General features: G+C 39.6%; 1 protein-coding gene across 3 annotated transcripts in view; it reads right to left on the bottom strand.

Moving 5' to 3' along the window:
* OPHN1 (oligophrenin 1) overlaps positions 1–19403 on the bottom strand; it is a 567594-nt gene extending 548191 nt beyond the window's left edge. For 2 of the 3 annotated variants that reach the window (XM_040265770.1, XM_040265772.1), the window contains exons 1-2: positions 18715–19403; positions 18416–18573 (exon numbers count right to left, since the gene is read on the bottom strand). In XM_040265770.1, the coding sequence (XP_040121704.1) occupies positions 18416–18569 (154 nt within the window). In that variant the 5' untranslated portion in view covers positions 18570–18573; positions 18715–19403. The remainder of the gene's footprint in view (positions 1–18415; positions 18574–18714) is intronic. The other variant, XM_040265771.1, reaches the window with a different exon arrangement.
* Between the last annotated feature and the right edge of the window lie 468 nt (positions 19404–19871).

Below are 19871 nucleotides of genomic sequence, written 5' to 3'. Positions count from 1 at the left end.
AGGAACACAGAACTAACAAGCCACCACCAACTGGAAGAATTCAGGAAAGGTCAAAAGGAGATGCCATGTGTCCTACCACCTCCCAGAATCCTCCTCGCTGCCATCTATATTGGCTGAGCGATGCATGTGCCACCAGAAAGGACCCTGAGTCAGAATGATTGGCCAGAGACAACCCAGAAACTAATCTCAACACCACAAAACCTGAGACTGTGAGCCACATGACAGAGTAGTCTCCTGGGCTTCCTTAACCTACTGCTCTCTGCCAGGGCGCCCCTTCCCAATAAAGTCTCTTGCTTTGTCAGCACATTTGCATCCTCAGACAATTCATTTCCAAGTGTTAAGCAAGAGTCCACTCTCAGGCCCTGGAAGGGCTCTCCCTTCCTGCAACAAGGTAACTATTACAGGAATGTACCATACAGGAAAGGCCAGAGACACAAACTTCCCATACACATCCTGTAAGGTATAAATACTGACCCCTTTCTACAGAGCATACATCAGAACATAGTAGAAAATTTGCATCCCTTAGGAACCAGAATATCTGGGTTTTGATCTTACTTGCCACACACTGCTGAGTAGCTCTAAGCAAATCACTTAACTACTCTGAATTTCAATTTCCTCATCTATAAAACTGTGAAACCATTATCTTCCCTTTGTTAGTTTATCTATATAAAAAGAACATTAACAGTACCCTGCTTGATTGGTTCACAGGGTTGTTGTAGAGATCAAACTGTCTGGTGAACTGAAAAATATGAAGAAAGATGTTATACTTTTATTATTCTTATGAAATGTTATTATTTATGGCAACAGTTTAAACAAATAACTTCACATAAGAATTAAGCTAGTTTTAAACAAGATGTGTATTAGCCCCAAAATTCAATATTCACAGATAACTTGGGCTAAAAAAATGTCTGTACCACCTATGAAACTTTCAGAATCAAAAACCAAACATCCTATTAAAATATGTCCCTATTTTTCTTCCTTGTTAACTAATTTACAATTTTAGGTGTATATTCCACCCTAAAGATATAATCAAAAAAACCTAGGATCACCCTCTCTCTCATCCAGTATGAAGCTTCCCTAATTCATTTTAACCACCTCCACTGAGAATGGTTCAGAGAATTCTCAGAGAATTCTCCTTTTAAGGCCTCTCCTTTGGTCTAGACAGTATTCTCGACAAGAACCTTCACAGAATAGCCCAAGTTTGATGACGCCAGAAACTCTACCACAAGCTCTGGTCTATTGGTCCTATTCACTACCATTCATCTACTGCTGTTCTCCAGCTTACAAGCCTATCCTAATGGCTACTTCCTGTAGAGGTGTGTACTGAAAATGGCTGCTCCCATTTCTCTACAGAAAGCCCTATGTCTCGTCTTCATATCTCTACTTTCTGAACCACATGTTCCTCTGAACAGCACTTATATTCTTTCATTATTAAAGGAAATAAAATAAAAATGGAACAGTGCAAATATTCAGAAAATCTAAGTCTTAATTCTACTACTGACTAGCAGCATGAAAGTTCTTAAACTCTGTTAAGCCTTAGTTTCTTCATCTATAAAACAGAAGTAACACTTTTCTTCCCAGATTAAGTTAAATATGTATGTGAAAGTGCCTTGTACATTATAAAGTGCTCTGCAAATATTAGCTTATGCCCATATCTATATCTATTGCCCACATCCAGGTAATTGGTCAACTGAGTGAGATCATGTTCATGGATCCCAGCCTTGCTGTTGCCCAGTACGAACATGACCAATCCTAAATCTCAACTCAATTTGTATTAGAGTTGCTTCTTCCTCATTTGTAATTGGATTCTCTAAATTCCACATATCTAGGGGTAAATGTTCTATCATAGAAGGTCTGTTTTTTCATCTTCCATTTCATCAAATTCCTACTAAGCAAGGGCCAATCAGAAAAAGTGCATCAGTGACTTCAGATTTCCTGACCTTCCCCTACTCCATTCTTGCAGGTCTGTGAAATGCTTGGCTGCCTTCAGATCAACATTGGAGGTGCATTCTTGGCAAGAAGCAGTGAAGAGGAAATAATTTTTTCTTTCACAAGCTGAAACTGATTCTGAAAAAAAATCACAGGCTCAGCAAAAAGGAGGTTGGTGAAGGGTAGAGACTGTTTTCGAAAGGCACAGTGACACTGCACAGAGCCCAAGAGTGGGACTGATTATTGGATTCCCATACTGAGTTTGTGATTAACTGTCTCAGTGACCCTAGACAATGAACATCCCCTCTTAGGTTTGTTTCCTCATCTGAAATATGGAAGAGTTAAACGAAATGTTCTCTTAATTCCCTTAGAATTCTATGAGTCCATTTCCAGCAAGATACTGCCCATTAATCAGAAAGAAAAGGGAACAGTTACACAGCATCTGCTTTTCACAAAGGAAATGCAAACAAAATGCCAAGAAACCCCAGATTTCCCTCCCCTTTCATTCTGCTGATTCAGCCATATACTCCCTGACTGAGTTGTTACCCAACTGCTTTCCCATTTAGTACCACAACAGAACATTCACTTCCACAAACCCTGGAACACTGGGCTTAGAATCTAGAAGACAAATCATTCCAGATAAACCAAATATGGAAAGATATCAATATTTCCAATGTTAAGAGCAAGAGAAATTCAGTATAGTGATAATGGTAGCAGAGACGTTCTCTTAAGAACTCTCTTTTCAGTTTTTTTTTTTTTTTCCTGCTCTAAGCAAAAGTTGTAAGGGGCAGCTATAAAATACCTCAATGGCTTGTTATCCATCCTCCTCCCCCCACCTAATGAATTCAGGATGGATGAGTTCAGGATTAGTCTCCAGCTGTCAACTGCCACATGCATAATACATATTTTTTTCAATCACAGAGAAAGGCTCTTTCCACAATAGCCTGACTCTGGAAAGAGAGTTGGAAGCTGAAATGTGGCTCTCCTGCTTCTGGGAAGTCCTTTAAATGAAAACCTTTTGCAAAGAACTGCCTTGAAATTCCTAATATGATACTATAGGGCTGGGCCTACTGCTTGCCTCTCGTGAGAAATTCCATGCAGCCTAGGGATAAAAATAACATGGGGGGAGAACTTTGTCACCCTTTAGTAACGCCACACATTTTCCAATATACACTATATTCTACATGAAAAGCAGCTGCATTTGCTGTAAAAAGGCAACAGATGAGCAGAAAAGAAAAGAGGCCTCTGGAACTGCCCAACCAGCTGGTATAGGCTCTTGGAGCAGGAAACAAAGGGGACAGGTGGCACACCACCAAGATGTAATATACTGCCATTCTTCTGGGACAAAAAGAAAACATAACCAGGCCCTAATTAAATTGGGGCTAGATTGCTCAACAGGGACACCACCTGATCACAGCCATGATAATGGAGGGGAAAAAATGAGAGGAAACTTTCCACTAGCACAGTTCTTCACTGCCAAGTGAGTCACTTCAAACAAAAGCACCCCCAGCCCCAGTAAAGAACATCCAGAGGTTTAATGCAATGTACCTACTTTAGAGTACAGTACAGAAAGAGTCTTGGAATGGGAAACCAGAAAACCTGATTCTGGTCCCAATTCATACTCGAGCTCTAGATCCCTGGCAGTTCTCTCTCTTTGCTTCCTTTCTCTAGATATAAACTTAACAGAATGGATGTGAAGCTTTCTAAACAACTTCCCAGGTCTTTTGTTCTATAAGGAAGAGCCAAAGGAAGATGTAGGTACATAAGCCAAGGACCTCTGTTTCTCCAAGCACAGTCTTTAAAAAAAAATGGCTTTGAGATATGACTCACATACCATAAAATTCATGTATTACAGTGTACAATTAAGTGGTTTTTAGTATGTTCACAGAGTTGTGCAACTATCATCACAATCTAATTTTAGAAAAATTTCACAATCCCCAAAAGAAATCCTTTACCCATTAGTAGTCAAAATAATCCTAACCCTCTCTCTCAGCTCAAGACAACCAGTCACTTAACATACATAGTTCATTTAAATGTTTTTAGCATAATAAGGTAGTGGACTTTTAAAAATACCTGCATCTGTTGATATAATAATGTTTTCCCCTTATTCCAATTATTATGTATGATATAAATATTACACTATTATACTGACAGATTTTCAGATATTAAACTAACTTTGCATTCCTGGAATAAATTTAACTTGCTTATGATGTATAATTCTTTTTATATGCTGCTGGATTTGGTTTGGCTAGTATTTTGTTAAGGGTTTCTGCATCTATATTCTTTTGAATATATTTATTTATTTATTTTTGACTGTACTGGGTCTTCACTGCTGCATGCGAGTTTTCTCTAATTGTGGTGAGCAGGGGCTACTCTTTGTTGTGGTGGGTGGGCTTTTCATTGCTATGGCTCCTCTTGTTGTGGAGCATTGGCTCCAGGGCACAAGAGCTTTAGTAGCTGTGGCACACAGTCTCAGTAATTGCAGCTGGTAGGCCCTAGAGTGCAGGCTCAGTAATTGTGCCTGGGCCCAGTTGCCCCACAGCATGTGGAATCCTCCTGGACCAGGGACTCAGCCCATGTTCCCTGTACCAGCAGCTGGACTCTCAACCACTGGACCACCAGGCAAGTCTGCTTCTATATTCTTAAGGGAATTAGGTCAATAGTTTATTTGTGATGTCTTTGGTTTTTGGTATCTTAATTAGAGTGGCCTCAAACAATGTGTTAAGAAACTGCTAACTTTTGGAAGTTTGAGAAGGATGGGATATTAATTTTCCTTTAAATGGTTGGAAAAATTCATCAGTGAAGCCATCTAAGCCTGGGCTTTTCTTTGTGGGCAGTATTTTGATTACTGATTCAAAATACTACCCACTAATTTTCAGTTGCTATAGGTCTATACAGACTTTCCATTTATTGTGGAGTCAATTTTGGTAGTTTGGGTCCTCCTAGAAATCTGTCCATTCTATCTAAATTATATAATTTATTAGCATACAGTTATTTATAATATTCCCATTTGTTCTTTTTATTTTTTTTTTAGTTTGGTAATAGTGTCTCCTCCTTCATTTATGCTTTTAATAATTTGAGTCTTTTCTCTCTTGTCTAGTTAATGTTTTCTCAGTGTTGTTATTTTTAAAAACCAACTATTGATTTTTAAAATTTTCTGTTTTAGAGAAAAGAGATTTTCCTATTCTTTATTTCATTTAGTTCTGCTGTAATTTTATCATTTCTTTCCTTCTACTTGCTTTCAGAGTTGTTTGTTTTTTTCCTAGTTTCTTAATGGTCAGGTTATTGAATTATGATCTTTTTTCTTTCCTAATATAGTTGTTTAAAGCTATAAAAATTTCCCCTAAGCACTGCTTTAGCTGCATCCCATCAGTTTTGGCACATTGAGTTTTCATTTTTTATTCATTCCAAAATATTTTCTAATTTCCCTTGTGATAGCTTCCTTGACCAACTGGTTATTCAGGAGTGTGATATTTAATTTGCACATATTTATGAACTGCATAAATCTTCTTGTTTTTGATTTGTAATTTCATCCCACTGTGGCTACAGAACATAATTTGTATAAAGAAATATATTCAGGCAAGTTTTATGGCCTATCAGACGGTCTGTGTTGGAAAACGTTCCATGTGCTCTTAAGAAAAATGTGTATTCTGCTGCTGTACGAGTATTCTACGGATGTCTATAGAAGATCTACTTGGTTTATAGCGTTGTTCAACTCCTCTATTTACTCATTGAGCTCTATCTAGTAGTTATATCCATTACTGAAAGTACAGTATTAAAGTCTCCAACTATTACTGTTAGACTATCTCTTTCTCCCTTCACTTCTGTCCACTTTTGCTACATGAATTTTGGGGCACTGTTGTTAGGTGCATATGTTTATAATGGATACTCTCTTGATATATTTATGGTTTTACCATTATAAAATGTCTTGTCTGTATGTCATGAAAATTTTGTCTTTAAATATATTTTGTCTGATGTTTATATAGTCATCCTAATTCTCTTTGGTTACTGTTTGCCTGGTACATTTTTCCATCCTTTTTCTTTCCACCTATTTGTATCTTTGAACACAAATGTGTATCTTAAAAGGCAGCATGTATTTCAATCAATTAATCCATTTTTGTTCAGTTTATCAACTTTGCCAATCTGTACCTTTCTATTAAAAGTGTACATTTCATTTACATTTTATCTTACTGATAAGATTTATGTCTGCCATTTAGTTTGTTTTCTATATGTCATCTTTTTTCCTCTACTTTCCCATTACTAACTTTGTGTTAAATATTGTCTACTGTACTATTTTGATTCTCATTACTACTTTCATTATTTTTTTTATTTTCTAAGTGACTGATCTCAGAATTTAAATTACAATATTGTTTAGATTAATTTTAACTTAACTTAGAAAACATACAGAAATGTTAAGTAAGTAAGTGTTAGTCGCTCAGTCATGTCTGACTCTGTGACCCCATGGACTGTAGCTCCCCAGGCTCCTCTCTCCATGGAATTCTCCAGGCAAGGATACTGTAGTGGGTTGCCATTCCCTTTTTCAGGTGATCTTCCCCACCCAGGGATCGAACCAGGATCTCCCCCATTGCAAGTAGATTCTTTACCGTCTGAGCTACAGGGAGGAACCCAACAGAAATGTTACTACAATATAATTGTTTCATCCCCCTCCTTTGTGCATGTTGCATTTTTATATATTATAAGCTGATTAAGTTTTCTAACTACTGCACAATGCAGTTGTCATTTAAACCAGATTGAGAAGAAAGGAGTTACTAAAAAAAAAAAAAACACAGTTATACCATCTTTCATATATACCTATGTAGTTACATTTACTGATACTCTTCCTATTTTGTGCAAATTTATATTACCATACATCATTGTTTAACTCATCCTGAAGGACTCCCATTAGTATTTCCTGTAAGGCAGTCCTGCTAGCTCAGTTTTGGTTTCTGTTATTCTGAGAATGTCTTCAGTTCAGTTCAGTCCCTCAGTCCTGTCCGACTCTTTGCGACCCCATAGACTGTACCATCGTTCACCATCTCCCAGAGTTTGCTCAAACTCATGTCCATTGAGTCAGTGATGCCATCCAACCATCTCACCCTAAGTCATCCCCTTCTCTTCCTGCCTACAATATTTCCCAGCATCATGGTATTTTCTAATGAGTTAGTTCTTCGCATCGTGGCCAAAGTATTGGAGTTTCAGCTTCAGCATCAGTCCTTCCAATGAATATTTAGGACTGATTTCCTTTAGGGTGGACTGGCTTGATCTCCTTGCAGTCCAAGAGACTCTCAAGAATCTTCTCCTACACCACAGTTCAAAAGCATCAATTCTTCATCATTCAGCATTCCTTATGGTCCAACTCTCACATCCATACATGACTAAAAACCACAACTTTGACTATATGGACCTTTGTTGGCAAAGTGACGTCTCTGCTTTTTACTATGCTGTCTAGGTTTGTCATAACTTTTTTTCCAAGTAGCAGGTGTCTTTTAATTTCATGGCTGCAGTCACCATCTGCAGTGATTTTGGAGCCCAAGACAATAAAGTCCGTTACTGTTTCCATTATTTCCCCATCTATTTGCCATGAAGTGATGGGACCAGATGCCATGATCTTAGTTTTTTGATTGTTGAGTTTTAAGCCATCTTTTCACTCTCCTCTTTCAGTTTCATCAAGAGGCTCTTTCATTCCTCTTTGCTTTCTGCCATAAGGGTGGTGTCATCTGCATATCTGAGGCTATTGATATTTCTCCCAGCAGTCTTAATTCCAGCTTGTCCTTCATCCAGCCCAGCATTTCTCCTGATGTACTCTGCATAGAAGTTAAATTAGAAGGGTGACAATAGATAGCCTTGACATACTCCTTTCCAATTTGGAACCAGTCCGTAGTTCCATGTCTGGTTCTAACTGTTGCTTCTTGACCTGCATACAGATTTTTCAGGAGGCAGGTAAGGTGGTCTGGTATTCCCATCTCTTTAAGAATTTTCCAGTTTATTGTGATCCACACAGTCAAAGGCTTTGGCATAGTCAATAAAGCAGAAGTACATGTTCTTCTGAATGTTCTCCCTTATTTTAAAAGAATAGTTTTGATAAAGAATTCTTAGTTTACATCATTTTTCTTTCAGCATTTTGAATATGCCAAGCCACTGCCTTCCCATCTCCATGGTTGCTGATGGGAAATCAGCTCTCAATCCTATTGAGGGTGCTTTTCAACTGATGCATTAGTTTTCTCTTGCTTCTTTTAAGATTCTCTCTTTGCCTTTGGTTTTCATCAATTTGACTATAATGTATCTTTGGTATGGATATTCTTGAGTTTATCCTACTTGGGATTTTTTAGCTTCTTGGATCTGGATATTAGTGTTGTTCATCAGATTTGGAAAGTTTTGGCCATTATTTCTTCAAATATTCTTTCTGTTTTTTTCCTATCTTCTTCTGGGATTTTCATTACACCTATGTTGATACACTTGATGGTGTCACATAATTTCTGGGGTTCTGTTCATTTTCTTTTCATCTTTTCTTTCTTTTGCTTAGATTAGATAATCTCAGACTAGATTATCTTCAAGTTCTATGACTCTCTTCTGCTAGTTCAAATCCGCTGTTGAACCTCTCTAGTGGATTTTTCATTTTAGCTATTTTATTTTTCAACTCTAGAATTTTTATCTGACTCTTCCTTATTATTTTCATCTCTTTATATTGCCTCAGTGAAACACTGTTCTCAGGCTTTCCTTGTCTCTTTGGCAAAACACTGTTCTCAGGCTTTCCTTGTCTCTTTGGCGAAACACTGTTCTCAGGCTTTCCTTGTCTCTTTGGTGAAACACTGTTCTCAGGCTTTCCTTTAAATCTTTAGACATGGTTTCCTTTAGTTCTTTCCCTGGTGATTCAGATGATAAAGAATCTGCCTGCAATGCAGGCAACCTGGGTTTGATCCCTGGGTCGGGAAGATCCCCTGGAAAAGGGAACAGGCTACCCACTCCAGTATTCTTGCCTGAAGAATTCCATGGACATAGGAGCCTGGCAGGTTACTAGAGCCTGTGGGGTCACAAAGAGTCAGACATGACTGAGAGACTAACACACATATTAGCTGATTTTATTTTTTTGTCTAAATTCCAACATTTAGACTTCAGCAGGGACAGTTTCTAGTGACAGCTTTTTTCCTATGTATGGACCATACTTTTCTGTATCTTTGCATATCTGATCATTTTTTGTAGAAAATGAGAAGTTTAGACACAATATAATATGGTTCTTCTGGAAATCAGATTTCCCCCAGGTTTTGTTGTTATTGTTTTTGTCACTGTCATTGTCGCTGTTTGTTTAGACATATTTCTTAGACAGATTCTATAATGTTTGTATTCCTTGGAGTGTGTCCCCTGAAATCTCTACCTGGTTAGATAAGTGGCCAGCTAATAATTGTTCACGGATCTCCTTAAATGTCTTGAACCATTAAGTCTTCTACTTTTTTCTGAAGTGTTCTGTGTTGCATGTTGGATCATTTCTTCAACATTTAGCCAAACAGTTTATAACTACCTCAAGTTCAGCCATAGGAGAGAAATTATTAAAAGGCTTTCTCAGGTCTTTTCTAGGAACATGCACAGCCCAGGGCATGCAGGTGGCCATCTAGATCCCAGGAATATGTCAGATCTTTTCAAAGCCCCCAGTATATGTTTCATTCCCCTTTTATGTTTTTGGCCAGGCTTTTGTTTGCCCTAGTTAGTTTCAGTTAGTCTAAATCACCTGAGATGTTAAACATTTTGGGGATAGAACTTTTCCCACTGAGGTAGCTCTAAGTCAGGTAAAGTAATGAGAAGCTGTGTGAATGAGGCTTCTCTAGCTAGCTTTAAGTCATATTAGATAATGACAAGACTATAGGTCTGTGAGTTTTTTAGGAACTACAAACCCAGTCTCCCCACTAAGGTGTTAAAAGGTTACTGGTTTCCACAGCTACTGTGGTCAAAGGGCTGTTAGTTTTCAAGGTTACCACAAAGCTCTGGAAAAGGGAATGAGAGGCAGGGTTAAGTTAAAATGCCACAAAATCTGCTGCTACTAAGGCTCAACGTGTTTCCATCAATAAACACTCTTCAGATTGTCATGAGCCTTTTGGTTCATTTACAGAGTTCTGAAAAAGTTGATTTTAACAATTTTTGCCAGTGCCCTTTTTGTTTTTATGGAGGAGTTGATTTTATGAGATCTTTAATTTACCATTCCCTCCAAGTACAACCCTAAAGAAATCTTGCTCCAGTATGACTAACAATTTGCCTACAGTGAACACATTCCTGAGTATGTGGAAGCTGAAAAAAGCACTAGGAAAAGTCTTTCCAAAAGGTAAGCAAAAAATTGCCAGCTGTTACCTCTAGTATGAAGAACTGGGGAACTGGGACACAGGAGACAAAAAAAGGTTTACCCTTTTGTACCTTTTGAAATTTTTACCATGTTCATATGTTACTTACTGAAAAAACATTTTTAATATAATTATAAAAGGAGAAGGAGGGGAGTTGCCTGGTGGCTTAGTGGTTAGGATTCCATGCTTTCACTGCTGTGGCCGAGGTTCAATCCCTGATCAGGGAACTGAGATCCCACAAGCCATGCAGTGTGACCAAAGACACCATGAGATATACTACACCCTATTGAGAGTTTAACCGGCACTCTTCATTCACTTAAAGAGTCTTGCTCGTTATTAGGACCATTAACTACCACAGCAATAGAGCAGATATCTTTGACTTAATTCTTTCCCTCAGTTTATTCTTTTTTGCTATGGACAGTTGTATCCCCATGGTCTAGCTCATTTTTCCCCTACAATGATCCACTTTTATAACATGTGATAGAATATATATCATATCCTGAACTTCTTCATAGCTCTTCTCACAACTGTAATTATATTATGTGAGTAATCAGACGTTTAATGTATGCTGCAAGAGGGCAAAGCCCGTATCAGCCTTATTCACCATTGTATCTACAGTTGCCCAGTTGCCGGACACAGAGTAGGTGCTTCGTAAATCCTTTTTGAATTAAAATTAATTACCTTTACATTGTGTAAGGCTATAGCACTTGATACAAGCCCAGTAAAGCATCATGAGGGCCCTCCACCCGATGGAGGTAGGAGGTGAAAAATTCAGCTCTAGATTTCCAGAAAACTCCTCTGGAAAAGCATGTATCTTTCCAGATCATTATGAACTTTTAGGAAATTTCTATAGTAACTGATTAGAGAAACAGATGTCAAATTATGCAGAAGGTTCGGATTATGCTTTACAAAACAAGGCTGTAAAAATGAAGCTGAAAAGTAATTTTCCTTCATCACTTTAAACTCTGAAAAACTTTTCTTAATAAGCAAATCAAGGCATAATCTTCCCTGTACCAGTCACCATCCATTTTTAAAAAACCGCTTCTTGTAAATGGTCACACACTGAAAGGCTGGCTCAGTTCACTTTTGCACCCTAGTCCCCACAGCACTCGTCTGGCTACTTTGGAATCTGGTCTTCCAAGGGCCTTCTATGCATATAGTAATACTGCCTCCCACAAATTCCATTTGACTTTGCTTCATACCTACTAAGAGCAATACCATATAAAATACTCATTACATTGATCTGAGCTACTCTTCAGAATATCTAAAATACAGTCCTTCCCTCAGTATCTGTGGGAAATTGGTTCCAGAACCCCGGTGGATACAAAACATTCAAGTCTCTATGTACAATGGTGTAGTATTTACATATAATCTACCCACATCCTCCTATTACTTATAATATCTCATGTAAATGCTATGTAAATAGTTGCTAGCATGTGGCAAATCAAGTTTTGCTTTGGGGAACTTTCTGGAATTTTTTCCAAATATTTTCTATCTCCAGTTGGTTGAATCCAGAGAGGCAAAACTTGCAGATACAGAGGCGACTGTAACATGTCCTCCAAGGCACTGATTAACTATCACCAGGATAATGACAGGATATCTGCTGACTGAGAATGTATATATTACATCCTCAACTCCTCCCTGCACACCATATAGCACTACACCCACTCCAAAGGGATTAAAAGCTTTGGTCTCCCTCAGTATAGATCTATTCAGGACAGAACTGAAAGGCACCGGGTTGGGACCTCTCAAGAAGCATTCATCAAGAGGATAATCAAATAGGCTAGCATGATTCATGTCATTTATTCACATCGAACATATCAGTTCGATTTTCCTTTTGTCCGTTCTCTCAGAGGAAAGGCGAATTTGCTCCAAAGTTTACAATGGAATCAATTTAGGTTGCCTGACTGTGCAATACAGTGGCAGCCCAGAAAACCGAATGAGGAAACCAGGAGGAGCCCTAAAGCTCACTGACAAAACCTCTAATTTTAGAAATGGGAAAACTCAAGTTCATGAAACTAAAGACTTACTCAGAGTCATATAGCTAGGAGGTGGCACAGTTGGAACCAGCACCCAGGTTCTCTGTGTGTAAAGCTAGAGATGGTTCCATAAAGTATATTCAATATGAAATTTGCCTCAAAGATGGAACTGACCCACCCTTTCAGGAAAACAAAAATTTACCAAATAGGTGTCCCAGTTGCCAAAGCAAGAGCTGAACAGGTACCCCAAAAGGTCACCTTAATGTAAACATCTAAAACTCTTTATCTTTAAAAGTACAGAATGTAAGAAAGTGACATTTTTGCATTCTTTTAAAACATAAGTTTCCATTAGTCCAAGACAGCCTATGTATTTGTGGTTTGTGCATGTATATGAGTGAGCTTAATGATATAATTCTTTTTTCTAACATCTGTTTTATACATATAAAGTACGTTATCCTTGGTTTTTGAAAGATTACTTTAAATTTTTGTTAAATTTTTTGTATTTAATTAAATACTGTCAGTACACTAATATAATGTGAAAATGTATGTAGGTATAAAATAAGATCCTATAATTAACTTACTCATTCCCTTCCCAAATGATTAAATTATAATATGCAATGAAAAAGTCATGGAATGTTAGATCTGAAAATGGGCTTATATATCCCCTATCCATCCTCACTTATGTAAAGCTGCAGACCAAGAACCCCAGCAAAAAGACTTACCAAGGTCACAGATCCTATTAGTAGCAGAACCATCACCATACCCATCACATCTAGGGCTTTTTCCCACTATACCATCATTCTGCCTCTCTCCATTTGCAGTGTCTAGTGGTGCTTCCCCAGAGAAATCTCTTTCTGGAGACTATCACTTTTCATTTTCCTAGCCCATTTCCAATACTCCTAGACTGTTAGAAGTAGATCATCTAGCTCAGGAATTGCAACCTGATTGAATCCAGGCTGTAAATACATTTCATTTCGCTACCACAGTTTTAAAGAAAGTGAAGGCTTTTGTAATGAGATGAAGCTGCTGTATTTTACCCCAATCACTCCAGTCCTATTAACCCACTTCCAATAGCTTCATACTTTTCTGTTTTCTCTTTGGCCATGGAGACAGCACTGGGACCTGTGAACCCTGAATCCAGTCCAGGCATAATTAACAGCACACCAAAGTAAAATAAACTAAATAAATTAATGGAAAATATTAAATATGGCATTATGTTTTACCAATAACTATATTCACGGCCTTACCAATAAAAAAGTCCATTTAGGTTAACTAGTCATATTAAGGTTCTGCAAACTACAACCACTGAATCAAACCCAACCCATAGCTATTTCTGTATGCCCCTGCTCTAGCTAAGGTGAAAATGGTTTTTATATTTTTAAACAGCTGAAAAATTCAAAGGAAGATAATATTTTGTGACATGAAAATTATGGGAAATTTACTTTTCAATGTCAATAAATAAAGTTTTATTAGAACATAGCCACTCTCATTTCATGTGCATATTATCTATAGCTGCTTTCTCGCAACAATGGCAATTAAGTAATTGCCACAGACACTACATGCCCTCAAAGCCTAAAATATTGCCCTTTACAGAAGAGGTCTGCTGACCCTTGAGCTATATCAAAGAAAATTTAAAGTTCCTAATAATCTGCAGAAAAGTCACAAATATTTGTTTAAAATTGGAACATCTTCTATCACTCGCAGATGAATCTTCCTAAAACACAGTTCAGACCATGCCTCTGTGCTACCAAAAATGTTTTTAATACTCTCTGCCTGTAAAGAAAAGCCTAAAGTACTTAACAGGTCATGCATAGTCAAGGCCCTCAACCTTCCATTCCAAGGTCATCTCCCAAACTTCTCTTCTTGCACCATATAACCCAGATGACCTGAATTATTTGCTATCCCTTTACATTCTCTATGTCATTCCTACTACATGTAATTCCCGGTCCTGAATATAGTGCAATGCAGGGCCCTCAGAGTCAGATCTGGGCTCTAATTCAGACTCCTGCCCTTATCAACTGAGAAAAGTTACTTAATTCCTCTGAACTTCAGTTTTCTCACACAAAGAGTGGAAATAATAATCCCTGCCTCATAAGTCTATTATAAATTTTAATTCTTGGCATACAGGAACATTAAAAAGCAGAGACATTACTTTGTTGACAAAGGTCCATATAGTCAAAGTTATGTTTTTTCCAGTAGTCATGTATGGATGTGAGAGTTGGACCATAAAGAAGGCTGAGCACCAAAGAATTGATTATTTTGAACTGTGCTGTTGGAGAAGACTCTTGAGAGTCCCTTGGGCTGCAAGGAGATGAAACCAGTCAATACTAAAGGAAATATTCATCGGAAGGATGGATGCTGAAGCTGAAGCTCCAATACTTTGGCCACCTGATGCAAAGAGCCAACTCATTGGAAAAGACCCTGATACTGGGAAAGATTGAAGGCAGGAGAAGGGGATGACAGAAAACGAGATGGTTGGATGGCATCACTGATTCAGTGAACACAAGTTTGAGCAAGCTCCAGGAGATGGTGAAGGACAGGGAAGCCTGGTCTGCTGCAGTCCATGAGGTCGCAAAGAGTAGGAAACGACCGAGCAACTGAACGACAACAACATATAGGAACAGCTAAATAAGTGACAAGTCAATTCTCCCCAACTACAATGCTACTTTCTCCTTTGCTTTCACTTATCCTTCCACAGGGAAATGACCTCTCCATCATGTTGTATACCATGGTATCCACCTGTCCCACTCTATGGCTCTGATCCATATCTACTACCTTATACTTCAGTGATCTCTACACATATCTTATCTCCCCTACCAATCTAGGACCTCCCTGAGGGCAGGATCCCATCTGTGATTTTCTCTGTAACATTTGTAACAACCCTGAGAACAATGGCTTGAATTTAATATATGAATGAGTATTTACTGAATGAATGATACATGTTCACTGAATTATATAACATTTATTAGGTGTATCATGTTCACTTGTTGTAAATACCTAGCCTAAGTGCATAGAAAATATTCATACAACATCAAGGACCAAAGCTGCCAATATAAAAACAAAGAACAGGGACTTCCCTAGTGGTCCAGTGGTTAAGAATCCACCTTGCAATGCAGGGGACATGTGTTCAATCCCTGGTGGGGGAACTAGGATTCCACATGCCATGGGGCAGCCTGCAAGCCACAACAAAAGATTGCACATGCCCAATGCAACCAAATAAATAAATATTTTTTAAAATAGAACAAAAAGAAAAATGGGCAATGTATTCACCTTTCAGAGTGCCAATGCTTTTATTTGTCATTGATTTAAATTATAATCACCATTTTTTACTCCAACGATTATGACTAGATCACATTTAAGGGGAGGGAGCAAATCAGTCACTTTCCCAAAGAAGACATACTGAATACCATTCATAACATCAATTACCTCTGAGCACAGATCTAAGAAAATCTAGATATTCAAATAGAATCCCTATTTAATAAACTAATTATCACACACAGCTGTGACTAAAACCTTATCTAGAGCTCTGTACAAAATCAAACAGAAGCTGGAAATCAAGTTCCAACTAGCTTAACAACTTAAACAAAAACTGCAGCTGATTTTTGCAGCGTGAAGCACCAGGTTTCATTGGTTACCAGAAATACTAACCAGTTGATTTGATGGTCAATTTAATAAATTAAATGAAAAAGTGCCAATAATTCTTCTTTACTTTTAATGCCAGATTCCAAATGACAAAATGAATCCACACACATATACAAAATTAATCACTGAGCCATGCCAATATAGGGAATGAATTTTCCAACAAGATGACAGGAAAAAAAAAATGTTCCCATCTACTTTTGTTTATGGATTTCCCTTTAGAAACCTACCAAAAAGTATATTCAGCCAGTATATTATTAACCTGAAGATGTATTATCAACAACTTAAAATATTTAGCCATTTCCATTTACAAAATACTTTCACAATCCATTAACTCCTTTGAGCCTCAAGCAACTCTGTGAGGTGCATACAATTACCCCCATTTTTTATCTGAAATATATGATATGTGCCTTCCTATCCCAAAATAGTGAAGCCAAGATTGTAACCCAGGTCTTCTAATCTAATTCCAGTGTTCTCTCTTCCTTTTTCCTCCATACAAAGCAAAAGTATACCTTTGTTTTGAGTCTACCTCACTTTGAAAAAGTTGCCCAGCTAGCCCATTTTGAGGAAGCAGAGTGGGAGTATAAACATTACTGTGGTCAAGACAGTGGGAAACATCCTGTCTTTGCCTCTAGCAAATCATGTTTTTAGAATCATGTAACTTAAAGAAAAGAAATGGAGTCTGGGTTAGCTGCTGGGTTTTATTTCCTAACTGTCCTATTTTTGGCTTTCTGTGTATACTCAAGAAAGGAAAACCACCATAAATACCAAGAACCCCTTGAGCCAAAATAACTCTTGGATCTTCTGCCCATGTGCAAAGGTTTAAACCTGAATAATTGTTGACTCTCACCACTTTTAATCCCCCAAAAGGAAAGAATAAAAACTGCAACTTACCACTTGCCTAGAAAACTTTTGCCCTTCCTCCACCATTTTATTAACTGTATTTTCACAAATACTTTCAGCTTATCCTACACTTCACAAAGCCAGTCCCTTCTGGGGGCTTAGATGAGCTTCATTTAACTATGAATATGGCACTAAGTAGTTTACTGTAACGAGTAAACAAAACAAAACAAAAAAATCCAAACATTCCCCGCTTTTCCTTTCAGGAACCTTCACCTTTCTAACTACTTTTTTAGCACAACCAGCATATCTTTAACCTCTCAATGAAGTCTATTAAGTCGCAACACACCCCAAACCCTGGGCTAAAGTCTCTTCGGATCAGCATTTTAAGTACCCCATCTTTAAGATGCAACCAAGAGTTTACTCTTGTTCAGACTAAAATAAGACACACCATCACATGATCCAATTCAATGAAACAACAAGTAGGAACTTGCAACACTTATGACCAAAGTAGGCAGACAACATACACACGGAAAGCCCAGACTCCAAGGGGCAAATCACAAAAACCACTGCACTGTGGCTCCCAAGTCTTTCTCCTTGCTCTTGGTTGGCTGTATTTGCCTTAAGAAGGTCCCCACGCTGGACCAGACACACTATTTGTGGGATAAATCCACTCAGAAAAAAATATATTACAGGTATACAGAATATATTTGCCAGTGACTTTGACTTTATTTTTCATAATCATCCTTCAACCAAGAAAAGAAAAAATGGATTATCACCACCCATTCCCTATCTTCCATTCTTCTGGGTATATACTTTGGCACAATGGATTGATCTGCCTGCACTCTTGTTGGGGATGTTTATTATTCTTTCTCTTACTCCAAACCTTCTGCCAACTAGCAGAAATAAAAAATCTATACACAGTGGGGAAGCAGGGGAGGATCCCAGAGTTCTTAGTTCTGAGGACCTGGAAAGCCAAGCTAGGTGAGGTTCCTTCAACCTGGTGACTCCCAACCTGAGCTCTCTATACTCCCAGGGATCTGGGCTCCTCCTAATAGGGACTAGGCAGGTCTTTGTTCCACCTGCGAGGGGAATTCAGTGGTATGTGAGGTCATTTAATAATTCTGAACTTAGACCAACCTTGAACACAACCATAACTCAGTAACTTAAAGAGCAAAGGTGCTTTCCTTAGAAAATAACTTGCCATTGGCAATTTTTTCAGTTCAGTTCAGTTCAGTCGCTCAGTCGTGTCTGACTCTTTGCGACCCTACCCCCATATTTATCTGCAGCAAACAGAAGCCAAGCAGGAACAAAACCCTGACTCAAGCTGCTGGCCTGAATCCCCAATTCTTTAGGAGGTTGTGTGGCAGTTCCTTGATCAGCTTAGATATCCCTCTCATACATGGGTATAAACATGTCTAAGAATACAAGTGGCCTGTCCCTTTAGAACAGGAGTCTGACAAGAAAGGATAGCTGCTGAACAAGACAGTCCCTCAGCTACAGATCTGTCTTATAAAACCAAAACCACTAAAGGGGAAAACCCCAATTCTAGTTGTAGCCACCAACTTCCACTTCTACTGACCCCACTTCCAAAATATCCGGAAAACCATGAGCCTCAGACACTTGGGCTGGGGTGTGGAAGATCTCCAAAGGCCAGAACCACCGGCTCACGGAAACTGCTCAACGAAGTCTTCCACTTACTTCTCATTGCGCTGATAAGCGCGTTGCCGTCTTTGATCACATCCTTGATGAATTTATTGGTCCTCTCCAATTCCTGCTCATAACACTTGAGCCTCTCGCGGAAATCAGGACTGTCCAGGTAGCAGTCGCTGAACTCCAGCGGGGGATGCCCCATGGTTCTGATGACAGGGATTGGAAGGAGAAAGGAAAGACATAAAGATCAAGAGCATCAGTGGCACAGTAAGAGGAAAAGATGGGTTGCACAGAGTGCAGGACCCGTTTAGGTAGCTGCAGCCTCCCTCCCTTTAGAGGACAGATACCTGTTCAGATGAGATTCCTGGGGAGAGCTGGCTGGTCTGTACCGGAAACGGGCGGCCCGGCGATTGCTTCAGGTGACCGGGAGAGCTAACTAGCGCAGTTGGATCCCGGCGGGGTGCTGCTTAACAAGCAACATGCCCCCTAGTCATAGCTCCCCTTACAGGCAGCAGAAACCAACTCGTCTCTTCTCCGGAGAGCGGCTGGATCCTTCCCGAGCAACTGCAAACGTGACACTTTGGCCCGCCCAGGGTGTAGGCGGGGGTGAGCGCTGAGGGTGGGAGGTGCCTCTCCTTGCTCCCAACTGCCGAGCCAGCCCAAGATTTCCTTTGCCGAGCTCCGCGGGTAACCCGGAGTGCACTGTCCCCTCCCCCTTCTTAAAGCCAGCGCCTCCGCCCTTCCCCGGCGAAGCCCATGTACCGAGGCAGGGTACTCGGGTTCCTTAAACTGTATCTTACTTGCACCCTAGGGTCTCTTTACCAGAATCTGCCGTCTCCTAAAGTTCTTCCTGGTCCGAGGGAGCGGCCTGTTGTCCTGCTAAGCGCCAGAGGTGTTAAGCCGGGCGACAATGAAACGTAGCCTTCCTCCAAAGACGCCCGAACGGGAAGAGGAGGGCAACAGCGCGACGCACAATAGCTGCGGTAGCTCGGCGCTTCCCTACGGAAACTGGGGAGCAGTCAGCGCCCTAGACTCCAGTTGGAAAGCGTGGCGGCTTGGGAGATGTAGTCTTTCCGTTTCGCGCCCTGTGACTCCTTCCTGCTATCTCCGCATTACCCCGCCAGGGCGCCCGCTCTCACAAAGAGTATTCCCAGCCCACCCCAGCTGATAGCTGTCCCAGCGCAGCCTCCAGAGGCAGGTGCGCCCGCACTAGTTGTTTTTCAGCCTCCAAGCCGTGTGGGAATCTCCTGCGACTCAATGGACTGTAGCCCACCAGGCTCCTCTGTCCGTGGGCTTTCCCAGGCAAGAATACCGGAGTGGGTTGCCATTTCCTTCTCCAGGGGATCTTCCCCACCATCTCCTGCATTAGCAGACACATTCTTTACCACTAAGCCACCTGGGAAGCCCCTAGAGTATTCCTGGAAAGTTTCCAAAATGGGAGGGAATGCGAACCCAGGAGAGCTCAACTGTGGGATGATGTCTCTCACTTCTCTTTATTTGGCTG

Source organism: Oryx dammah, unplaced genomic scaffold, assembly GCF_014754425.2.
Source record: "Oryx dammah isolate SB20612 unplaced genomic scaffold, SCBI_Odam_1.1 HiC_scaffold_23, whole genome shotgun sequence".
Lineage (NCBI taxonomy): Eukaryota > Metazoa > Chordata > Mammalia > Artiodactyla > Bovidae > Oryx > Oryx dammah.
The sequence above is the reverse complement of the archived record's forward strand: the minus strand, read 5'-3'. Positions and strand labels throughout refer to the sequence as shown.